The sequence below is a fragment of the Dipodomys spectabilis genome, unplaced genomic scaffold, assembly GCF_019054845.1.
Source record: "Dipodomys spectabilis isolate Male_0828 unplaced genomic scaffold, ASM1905484v1 ptg000046l, whole genome shotgun sequence".
Taxonomy (NCBI): domain Eukaryota; kingdom Metazoa; phylum Chordata; class Mammalia; order Rodentia; family Heteromyidae; genus Dipodomys; species Dipodomys spectabilis.
The window spans coordinates 7,346,932-7,359,310 of NW_024870723.1; the positions used below are offsets into that span (position 1 = coordinate 7,346,932).

General features: G+C 39.3%; 1 protein-coding gene across 6 annotated transcripts in view; it reads left to right on the forward strand.

The window, feature by feature from the left end:
* Mrrf (mitochondrial ribosome recycling factor) overlaps window positions 1-12,379 on the forward strand; it is a 59,871-nt gene that overhangs the window by 22,315 nt on the left and 25,177 nt on the right. For 5 of the 6 annotated variants that reach the window (XM_042678636.1, XM_042678637.1, XM_042678634.1 and 2 more), the window contains one exon: window positions 1,776-1,867. In XM_042678636.1, the coding sequence (XP_042534570.1) occupies window positions 1,776-1,867 (92 nt within the window). Of the gene's footprint in view, window positions 1-1,775; window positions 1,868-11,889; window positions 11,939-12,379 lie in introns of those variants that run through there. The other variant, XM_042678635.1, reaches the window with a different exon arrangement.

The window sequence follows — 12,379 nt, forward strand, 5'->3', positions numbered from 1 at the left end:
TTTGGATTCCAATACACTTGTACATAATGTAAGCTATGCTTAGTTAACTAGAAATTCTTTCTTTCTTTTTTTTTTTTTTTTGGGTCTGGTCGTGGGGCCTGAACTCTGGGCCTGGGCGCTGTCCCTAAGCTCTTCAGCTCAAGGCTAGCGCTCTACCACTTGAGCCACAGTGCCACTTCTGGCTTTTTTCTTTTTGCTTATGTGGTGCTGAGTAATCGAACCCAGGGCCTCAGGCATGCAAGGCAAGCGCTCTACTACTGAGCCACCTTCCCAGCCCCACTAGAAATTGTTTCTAAAACTGATTGTCTCTGGTCAGAAGTTTCATTTGAAGCTTTTATTATTTTAGGCACTGGCCACAATCAGGTTCTATACATACTTAGAGTCTACACATCTATATGTGAACATTCTGGTTTGTAATTTTGATCTATGGTAATATTTTATATGAGTGTAAAATTAAGGTCACTTAACAATGAAATGTAAAGCTTCTTAGGCATCTTCTCCAAAATAAGAAAATGTTTATAAAATAAGGAACAGCTCATGCATTTAAAATGCAAAGTCAAATGGAGGAACTTAAGAACTGGTCTGTGAATCCAAGTATGTGAATTGGCTTTGGTCAAACCTAAGATTCCATTGCATTCCAGGTACAGCTACAGTGTTGCTCTTGGGTGAGGTGAGGTCAGTGTACTGATGTGCTAGAGAAGCCCTTCAAGCCCTTCAAGAATGTTAGTGTATCACCTAGGTGATGACAGCAACTCAGCCTTTTTTGGGGGTTTTGTGCATTCCATGTTTGTTTGTCCAGGACTGGAGCTTGAAATCAGTGCCTCCTACTTTCACACAGCTTTTCCACTCTAAACTGGTATTCTGCCACTTGAACTACTCCTCCACTTCTGGCTTTTTGCTGTTTAATTAGAGATAAAAGTCTTGAGGAATCTAATTTCCTAGGCTAGCTTCAAACTGACATCTCAGATCTCAGCCTCCTAAGAAGCTTACAATCATAAACATGGGCCAGTGGTGCCTGGCCTATTTTTAATAAATATTTGTAATTTGTTTCTGTAATGACTGAGTGGCAGGAACATAGCCTGATGAATTGCTTATGCTATCTCATGACTTGAGGTTTAGGTATCATGTCATCTCAGATCATGAATTCAAAGAGGTCACACTTATTGCTCTGAGTCAAATGGTTATCTGAGCTGGGATTTGAAATACGAGTTTTCTGACTCTAAAGCCCATGCTTTTTACCTTGATTCCATTTTACCTTTCCTGCAGCACTTAGCAGTGAGATTTATTATTCATTTGAAAACGTGAGTGCGTTTGGTATGAGTATAGATGTGAATGAGTTAAGTTTATTTATTCACTCTAAATCTACTTTGGTATATTTTGTAAATGTCAACTAGAGTTTTTAATGTATGAAATCTTTCATCTGTCCTTACACCAATCTTTGCACAGACTAGCCCTCCTCCCTTGAGAATTTCTTGTGGTTTTGATCTGTGTTGCCTCAAACTATTGAAATCTTTTCAAAGAAGCAGAGCTGTTTTCTTTTTATTTTTTCTTCTCTGTCTTTTTTTCCTTCCGCAATACACTGGTACCAGGAGTGGACATAGTTTGCTATTCAGCTTGATCAAAGCACTCTACACCAATGTAACTTCCTGATCTTACTGGTAACAGAACTAAATGTTTCCATGTTCTGCCAAGATGGGTTGCCAGTTATCGACAGAGGGCTCACATCTGGTAATAATTATTTACTAATTCTGTTTACCTTTTGATCTGGTTTTCAGTGTACAGCTGCAGCTATCAAGGCTATAAGAGAAAGTGGAATGAATCTGAACCCAGAAGTGGAAGGGACGCTAATTCGGGTTCCCATTCCTAAGTAAGTTTGGCTGAAATTTATGTATTTCAGTGAGATGAGGTGATTGTCTTTGGATGGAAACCAGTACCCTACTATATACTCTTAGGCCAGTAGCATACCTAACCTACATCTTTCATCCTAGCAAACCCATTTTAGATCCAGTTTACTGGTTCGGAAATATCTATCAAGTGTCTGTTATGTGTCACATACTGAACATTAAGCAGTAAGCTTAAGAAATACCTTGTCTTCATACATTCTGTTTAGAAAGTTAGGCCAAACAAGCAGATAAGGTCACTATAGGTAGTGAAATGCTTTGCGGAAAGAAAATTCCATGATGTCTGATAGAAGTGGAGAGGATGGTGGCAGGAGCACCTTGAGCCTAGGACGACTCTCTGGAGGTAACACTGCCGCTGAGAGCTGGATGGAGAGGAGTCATCAGCTTTGGGGAAGAGCATTCCCATCAGTGAACAGCATAAGGGCTCTAGGTCAAAAAAGGCAGCCCCCTAGCCCCCTTGACCAGCTATTTTTAGCTTGCTAGTTGAAGAGTTTTAGGCATTAAAACAGAATAGTGTTAATTCTATAAGAGTTTAGAACTTAAAGACTCCTATATGCTCTTTTTTTTTTTTTTTTTTGCCACTTTTGGTTTTGTGTGTTCATTCTGTTTTCTTGCTCATGTCTGGGGTTGTGCCTTTTGAGTCATATGTCCAGTCTAGCATTTTGTTGGTTAGTTGGAGATGGGAGTCTTGCAAGACTTTTCTACCCAGGCTGGCTTTGAACCATGATCCTTCAGGTATCAGCTTCCTGAGTTGCTAAGATTATAGATGTGAACTACTAGAGCCTGGTGTAGAACTCTTTTAAGTTTTAGTAAAATGTGTATTATGTTTTAAATTAAAAACGAAAAGACAACAGCATTCAGATAGAGGCAGAAGAGTCATGAGTTTAAGGAAAGCCTAGGCTACCCAACGAGATTCTGTCTCAGGAAAGAAAAGTAAAGAAAAAGGAAGACCTTGGTGTGCTTGAGAAAGAGAAAAACTGGTAAATCTAAAATTCTGAGAGTATTAGGAGAAGGAGGTTAGACTAGTCTGGGTTGGTGGATGGTAGAGGCTTCATAAGTGGGATTTGGACTTTATTCTAATTGTGATGGGAAGCCATTGAAACAAATGAGTGATCTGATATGGGCTTTAGGAGCAATTGGTTAATAGCCTGAATGTAGGGAACATAGTGGACATGAGAACAGTCAAGAGCCAGCTGTCCTGTCTAAGTGAGACAAAAGTCTGAGATTCCTGAGCAGAAGACTTAAACCTCTACTCAACACAACTATTTGTTGAATTAACATGTTGAGTCATTCAGCAAACATTAAGCATGAAGTACAAGCCAGGTATTTTCTCAGTTATGGTGATATAGCAATTAAAACAACAAAGCTGGACACTGGTGACTCAAACCTGTAATCCTGGCTACTCTGGAGGCTTAGATCTGAGGATCACAGTTGGAAGCCAGCCCTGGCAGGAAAGTCTGTGAGACTCTTACCTCCAGATAACCACCAGAAAACCAGAAGTAGAGCTGTGGCTCAAAGTGGTAGAATGCTAGCCTTGAGCAGAAAAGCTCAGACCCAACAAAAAAACAAAAACAAATTCCCTGTCCTGAAGCTTGCCTAACAGTGGAGTACATGTAGCATCTAGAAAAAGAAATACATACTACTGCCAAAAAATGAGTAATAATAACGAGAGAGGGATTTGGGGGCTCTATTATAGATAGGTCAAGAAGGAAGTGACATTTGAATGAAGGTGAATGAGTGAAACTTTCCAGTTAACAAGGAGGGAAGGAGTATAATCCTAATTAGGTTTCTCTTTGTACCTATGTTATCCTTTATTTCTTTAAACATATTGTCTGACTCAACACAGAATTCCTATCAGGTAGGTATTTTTCTGTATGAAATTTAGGACTAGAGAAGTAATAGTAGTGTGGCTACACTACTTAAGGCTACAAGCTTATTCTGAAGCTGGGATCTAAACCCAGGTTTAGTTGATTCCAAAGCCCCATGATAACATCAAGAATATTTATTTATTTATTTAGTTAGTTAGTTAAACTTAGAGACATGGTTTCTATGCATTCTAGCCCATCCTTGAAATCCTCTTGCCCTAGCCTGGTTGGGATTTTAGTGTGTACTACAATATCTGCAGTGAGAGTTACTAACACATAATAGGAACTTTCAACTGAACTTTTTTTCTTTTTGCCTTAAGGTTAGTAAATGGCTCTCTTATTCTTTTGTGTTTTCAATATTCTGTAAAGCCTAATTTATACTCTGTGTTGAAATCATATGAAGTGCAAGCAATAGAAACTGGTGTTTCAACAGCATACAGACCTGGTTCAAGATTAGTACCTATTTGATTAGTAAGTTCATTGATTTGCTCAGTCTGTCTTTGGAGAATGTGCGCCTAACAAGTTCTACTAGGGGCCTAAAGACCTGCTGTTTGCCTTTGTGGCCTTCACAGGCTGTGTGCCAGGTCTCTTGTTTATGTTACCTCCTTCTGACTTGTGGAACTTATTATGACCCACAGTGTATAGACCAAAAATAAATCCTTGAAATTCAGACAATGTCAGGGACTTCAGAAGATTATATTATAGATAAGTGGCCATCAGGATCCGAATCCTTTTTTCTATTACTTACTGGAAGTGCTAAGTGAATTATGGACATTAGAAACAAGATTTACAAGTGGAATAGATTGCAGTTAGCAGGTTAATTTTCTGCTTCATTTTCTGTCTGTGATAACTTGAGCAAACCATCTTACTTCCCTCAGCTGAGGTTTCAAAAATATAACAAGTGAAAGTGTTCTTCTAAGCTCTTGCAGGTCCCTTAGGAAACTCTGAAAATTCTCTATGAATTTATGTTATTTATTTATGTTAATTTTTTAATATTAAATTTATTTATGTTAAATAAATTTATGCTAAATGTACATTACTGACTTGGAGTTTTTCAGAGCAGTCCAGTTTTAGGTTACATGTTTTCTTCAAAGACTAGGTTGATAAAACATGAATCCCTCTAATGCCATCAAGAGTTCAGTGTTGTCCTTGGTATGTTATATGTAAGCTTGAAGGAACAGTAAGTTTAATTTGAATTTCTAAAGACATGAGGATTTGTTACATTATTTTTTGTCATATTTTATCTTGGACTGACAGGTGTAATCTAAGAGAAAGTTGACAGACCAAAACCGTCTGCTCCTGCAAACCTCATTTTTTATATACTTTGTTCCCTTTGACAAGGTGGTGGGGTCATGAGGCCTGTTGCTGAATTATGTGTTTGGTAGTATTCCAGATAAAAAATGAACGATCTGTTCTTTATTATGTAGACTGTGTCATGTGAAGGAATAAAAAGCTGATTTAGAGGAAGGGCACCAGGGCTTTTTATTAGGCTGTGGTAGTGGCTTCCGTATGACTGGGCATATCATCCTAGCAGTTGGCTGCTTTTTCAGTTCCTTATTTGTAAAGTAGGCGAATAGTACATAATGATGGGCAGGAATTTGGTGAGCTTAAGAGTGAAAATAATTAAATAGTATGATTTCCTTAAAGAAACTGTGCAAGTGTAGAGTGGATCATGATTTCAGTAAGATGAATTTTCTATTTACTTACAATTTTAGGAAAAAAGAAAGATGTAAGAAAGGGAGTTAACCTGCTAGAAACTTTCTTTCCCTGACATATACAGGGAAAGACAACAGTATGGTGGTTAAATTTCTGTCTTGGTGTCACATTGAATTGAGTTCCAGCTCTTAAGCTTTTTAGTTGTATGAGTCTCAAACCCCGTCTGCAAAATTAAAACTTATGGAATTTGTTTTACATAATTATTAGGGAATTTCATTGTGCAAATAATCTGCAGGAAGCTTTTGATGTTTATTAAACACACAATGTTAGCAAATGTTCTATTGCTTTCATTTCCTGTCACAAATAGGTAAGAGCATCATTCTCTTTTAGAGATGAGGAACTGAGATTCAGAGAGGTAAAGTATTAGTCTTGGGCCACACAGCTGGAAATTGTTGCCAGTTTCTCTTTTTGTAGCTTCTGTAGATCAGTTCTGAGTTGTTGAGTCTGTCTTGTCTCTCTTCAGGCAAAATACTATTGAGCCTCAGAGACTGGCTTATATTCTTCCCCACTAACTGTGGATGTAGTTTTACTTTCTTCTCCAGCCAGTGTTTTTATTAAGATAAGGCAGTCAGCTGAATGAAACCTTTGAACATTCCTTTTGAGATTAGCTAAAATAGTTTCTTTTACTTTTCTTTCCTATTTATGCAATCACATTTGAGGTACCATTTACTAACCATTTACACTAGAGGTTCTGCAGATTCTGTCCATACTATGTGGTTAGGAGTCTGGGATTTGTTGTTGTTGTTTTGTTTGTGCTAATCTGGGACTTGAACTCAGGGCCTGGGTGCTGTTCTTGAGCTTTTTTTGCTCAAGACTAGCATTCTGCCACTTGAACTCCACTTCCAACATTTGGATGGTTAATTGGAGATATGAGTCTCAGGGACTTTCCTGCCTAGGCTGGCTTGGACCTGTGATCTTCAGATCTCAGTCTCTTAGTGCCTGATGTTGGAGTTTGTTTTGAGTCTCCTCTGATGGATGAGGTGCCTGTAGTTCTCAGATGTTAAAGCTTGAGATCACATTGCTGAAAGTGGCCCAAGTGGGGTCAGAATGGATTCTTTGTGACTGCTTTTCCTTCTTTCTTTTTTTAATCTTTTGATAGCAGCCTTTCTTTTCTTAATCTGGACTTCTGAAAGGTTTTGAGGTGTTTGCTTTGATTGGTCCATTTCTGCCTCTATCTTATTCACTTCTTCATTCTGCCCTAAACTACACCAAGTGGAGAATCTGGCTGCTTTGGTTTGAATCTGCTATTAAGTTCATGTCTAGTTTTAAATAAATGCTGTAACAAAATGATAAATTCACTCAAGAGATAAAAGTACATATGATTAATTAACATCCTTTCAGTTTATATCTTTTGTTGATTGTCCTGCTATTCTTTTTTTTTTTTTTTTCAGTGGTGAGGCCTGAACTCTGGACCTGGGTGCTGTCCCTCAGCTCTTCATCTCAGGGCTAGCACTCTACCACTTGAGCTACAACACCACTTTCGGCTTTTTCTGCTTATGTGGTGCTGAGGACTCGAACCCAGGGCCTCCTGCATGTAAGGCAAGCACTCTACCACTGAGCCACCTTCCCAGCCATGTCCTACTATTCTTTTATCAGTGACTGCATTACATTTTTTTAAGTGGAATTAAATAAAAAATTAAAACACTTCCATCATCTTTTCCATAGGAAACCACTACTGATTTTGTAGAACTTTTTGTTTGCAAAGTCAACATATGTCAGTGAAGACTTTCAATGAAAGTGGAGTGATCAGCTATTCTGAATACTGCTGATGGGTCTGCTGATAATTGCATGTAATAGTCTAATTTATCAATTAATCCATTTCTGTGGTATAAGAAGATGGCCAGGCTTCAGGATTAGGGCTGGGCTTAAGTCCCTATTCTGTCACTCTCTGGATTTTTCAGTTGGTATCCTCCAAGAAGCAGATACCAGGACAGAATAAGATATGTAAGAGATATATTGCTGCTGACACTCATGAGAGATAAAGAGGAAGGGAAGTGAGTGTAGGTAGGGTCCAGGTCTGAGACCATGAAGGAAGGAAAGGAGGATGGTTTGGATAGGATATTTACTGCAGTGCAGCTAAGAGGAAGTCTTAGCCAGGATGCTTGGGTGTTCCTGAGCAAAGAGAATCTGTTATGGACCCCTTCTTTGATTATAAATGGTCTGGCTTTAGTGTATTCTGCCATTCAGGTCATTGGCTTGGAGCAGTCTAGAGAATAGGGTCTTGGCATGGTGTCAAACCCAGATGCCCCTCAGTAGATGAAAGGATCAAGAAAATGTGGTATATATACACAATGGAATTCTATGCCTCTATCAAAAAGAATGACAATGCCCCGTTTGTTAGGAAATGGAAAGACTTGGAAAAAATTATAGTAAGTAAGCTAGGCCCAAAGAAAACATAGGTCCCATGGTTTCCCTTATTTGCAATAACTAGTATATGCCTGAGACAAGCAGAAAAGGTCAGATAAGTTGAGGTTAGGTGAAATGAACCCCAAGATCGTTATTCAAATGTTTTTTTCTTTCTTGCAATTGTTTCTAACATATTTATAAGATGATTTCTTTGTTGCTTTGTATGTCCCTCCCCCATGGTATAACCCCTGCTTTCATTGTATTTGATGCTGATATAATTTGTGGAGGGGAAGGGAAAAAACAAATCATTTAAATAGGGATACAGGTGGACCCATTGCAACAATGAGATGTACAAGTTATGTCGAAAACAAACTTTACAACTTTGGCTGGGGGGGGGGGAGGGGTGGGAAATGGGAAGGGATGGGAAGGGGAAACAAAGGAGGAGGCAACAATGCTTGATAAGAAATATACTCATTACCTTGCCCATGTAATTGTAACCCCTCTGTAAGGTATTTTCACAATTAAAAAAAAATGTGTGTTATAGATGATCTGACAGTTTCATAGCTGGAAGCTGTGAGGGTGTGCTTCTCCAAGCCCTGAGATCCCATCTGAGGCATGTATCTCCCACTGCAGTCAGTGACTCCCAGTAGGATGCTTAGTTTTGGTTTGGTTTGATTTGGTTTGATTGTAGGGTGTCAAAGCTGTCCCTGAGCCTCTTTGTGTTCAGGGCTAGCACTCTACCACTTGACCCACAGCACCACTTCTAGTATTTGAGTGGTTAATTGGTGATAAAAGGCTCACAGGGACTTTCCTGACCAGTCTGGCTTTGAACTCTGTTCCTTAGATCTCAGCCTCCTGAGTAGCTAGGATTACAGGCATCAGCCACCTGTGCCTGGCTTGGTTAAATTTTTGAAGTTGACAGCCTCCTTAGTTTAAAATGAGAATAATGTCTGTGGTTTTTTGGAATTCTAGGATATTATACATAAGGATCCATATGGGAAGCACATCATAGGTACTTGACATATTTTAATTCTTTTACAGTATCTATCATTATCTAATTCTCCTGGCTAAGTAGTTTTGGAATCATCTCTTTCTCTCTCTTTTTTTCCCCCTGATTATTTGGGAGTCAAACTAAGGATATTTATTCTGTTGCTGAATTCTCTTTCTGTCCTCAGTGCTCTCTTCTGTCTCCTCTCTAGCCTCTCTCCCAACCCCAGGTTCATGAGCTAGCTTGCTTGTTTGCTCCTTCCTTCCTTCCTTCCTTCCTTCCTTCCTTCCTTCCTTCCTTCCTTCCTTCCTTCCTTCCTTCCTTCCTTCCTTCCTTCTTTCCTTCTTTCCTTCTTCTCTCTCTCCCCCTTTTCCTTCCTCTGTCTGTCTCCCTGTCTCTGCCTCTGTCTCTGTCTGTCTCTGTCTGTCTGTCTGTCTGTCTGTCTGTCTGTCTGTCTCTCTCTCTCACATACACACACACACACACACACACTTTTAGGGATGGGAAGAATTGAGTAATTATGTTGTAATTATCGTGGAATTTAAGTTGCTCAGGAACACTGTAGTTTGATTGTTAATAAGCACTTGGTTTGTTCTTTGCATGTGAATTATGGTGAACAAGACCTCCTGGAAGGTATATCTCAAAGAGAAAATCTAGAGACTAGTCCTGCCTGTGCTGTGAGGTTTGTTTTATTTTCTGCCAGGGACTCTCACTTTCCTTTGTATTCTGCTCACAGAAGAAGTCTTTAAGGCCTCCTCACTATCGGATATTTGGATATTTGCTGTCATCAGCTCCCTCTTTTCTTTTGGGCATTGTTGGAAGACCTGATGCCTATACTAAGCAAACGTAGTTCCCAGGTGATAGAAGGCAGATTCTACTTAGAATCAGACAAGGTAGCTTCCCAAGTAACAACAGTAAAAGGCCCTTAGTTATAGTTTCTTCAGGCTAATTTCTGTTTGTTTTTTGTTTTTTATTTTCTCTACTGTATGAACAGTTTGTCATGGATGCTGACCAAGATTTTTTGGGTGAAGCAGGGTAGGATGTTTCCCAGGCAGTGTTGGATGGGGAGGGGAGGCTGCTCTACAGCCAAGGAACTGATACGGGGAAGAACCTCAGGGATAGAAAAATTCTAAAAAAGAGTAAAAGGTCTGTGCCCTTTGGTGAAATATTTCAGCTTTCTGAGCCTTAGTTTGTAAGTTGGGGTAATAGCAACATTAACTTCTGTGAAGGTTTGTTGGGAGAGGGCTGGGAAGCAGCTCAGTGGTAGGGCCCCTGCCTGATATGAAGGAGCCTCTGGCTTCAGTCATAAGCAAGATGCGGTAGGTAGGGACTAGGGGGATAAACTCCTGTGAAGGAGGAAGAGGAGAGAGAGCAGGAAAGCAGATTAGACATTAGAACATTAGAAGCCAGTACAGAGGAAAATGGAAAGATGCTCAATACAGGTGATTTTTAAAAAATTGTCATAAAGTTTTCCATCCTATGACCTTTTCTGCCTGAAGTTAATGGTTCTGGTAGTATCACCTTCACAGTCCTGAGGAGATGGCCTGACAGTTCTTTGATTAGGACTAGAGAGATTGAGGCTTTTTCACAGTTTTGTTGACATCTTAATTCACCACTACAAGAATGTAAGTCTGGGGCTGGGAAGGTGGCTCAGTGGTAGAGCGCTTGCCTTGCATGCCTGAGGCCCTGGGTTCGATTCCTCAGCAACACATAAGCAAAAAGAAAAGAGCCGGAAGTGGCGCTGTGGCTCAAGTGGTAGAGCGCTAGCCTTGAGCTGAAGAGCTGAGAGACAGCTCCCAGGCCCAGAGTTCAGGCCCGACGACCGGACACCCAAAAAAAAAAAGAATGTAAGTCTGGCTTTTATTTAGTATGTCCACAGAGTTGTACAGCCATCACCACAATCACTTTTAGGACATTTTTTTCACTGCCACATACCAAAAACCTAGTACCATTATCAGTTACACTCTACTTCTGCCCCAGACATCCTTCTGGGATAGGCATAGGCAGCTACTAATTTATTTTCCATCTCTAGTTCTCCTATTCCAAACATTTCATATAAATGAAATCATAAAGTCTATGGTCTTTTGTGATTGGCTTCTTTCACTTAGGATACTGTTCTCAGGGCTCATCAACACAATAACGTACTGGTGCTTTTTGACTGAAAAATAATATTCCATTCTGCAGATATACACCACATTTTATTTAGCAGTTTGCCAGCTGAGGACCATTTGGATTTTTCTTCCTTCTTAGCTACTGTGAACAATGTACCATGCATATTGTACAAGTTTTTGTGGGAACATGTTTTTAATTTTCTTGGATATATTCCTAGTAGTAGAGTTGCTGGGTTATATTGTAACTCCAACTTTTGAGGAACTGCCAGATGTTCACATAGGCACTTCCCATTTTACATTCCTACCAACAATATATGAAATTTTCAGTTTCTTACTTCCTTGCCAACACTTACTATTATCCTAATGGTGTGAAGTGAAATCTCATGCTTTTAATTTGCTTTTCTCTAGTGACTAGTGATATTGGCCTTCTTTTCATGTGCTTTGTATTTTCCTTAGAAAAATATCTATTCAAATTTTTTTCCCATTTTTTGATGGGTTAGTTTCCCCTTTTATTGTTGTGTTATAAATATATATTGTGGCCATGAGTATCGTATCAAATATATAATTTTCATTTTTCTCTCTCTCTGTTTCTCTCTCTCTCTCCCTCTCTCTCTCTCTCGCTCTCTTTTAATTCTGCAGCTTGATCTCAGGGTCTAGGTGCTATCCCTCAGTTTTTTTGCTCAAGGCTAGCACTCTACCACTTTAGCCACAGCACCACTTCCAGCTTTATAGTGGTTAACTGGAGATGAATCTCATGAACTTTCCTTCTTAGGCTGGCTTTGAACTATGATCCTCAGCTCTCAGCCTCCTGAGTAGCTAGGGTTACAGACATGATTATAGGTGTGAGCCAGAGGTGCCTGGCTTATCTCTTTTTTTTAATTGCAAGAATACACATCACAAACATTCAGGTCCTATAAAAAGCTAAGAGCTGGTATCTCACACCCATAATCTTTGCTCCTTAGGGTACTGAGACCTGCTCAGAAAAGTCTGAAATGATGGGCTGGAGGCAGAGTGCAATTGGTAGATCCCAGCCATGAGCAAGAAAGCCAAGCAAGAGCTGAAGGCCCTGAGTTCTGCCCTGCTACTGATTTACACATGAAAAAATCCTATAGAAATATAAAAAGAAATGTTTACTTACTATTCCTCAAGTTTATTATTATTCTTTCTAGTAGTAACTGCTTTTTACTTTAGTATGCATTCTCCTATATTTTAAAAGATGCATATATTAACGTATACACATACACACAAACACACAGTTGTTGGCTTGTGATGATTTGATATAAGATTTTTAATTTTATGATGATGTGGAGTCAGTGGAAACTGTATTTTGAATTTTATGTTTTTTAACCTCCTTGGCTAGCAATATATGGTACAGCACTTCCTTGTGGTCTTGGTTGTGGCAGTGAGTCTTAGCTCCTAGGCAATCATGTAATAACAGTGGGAAAGTATATT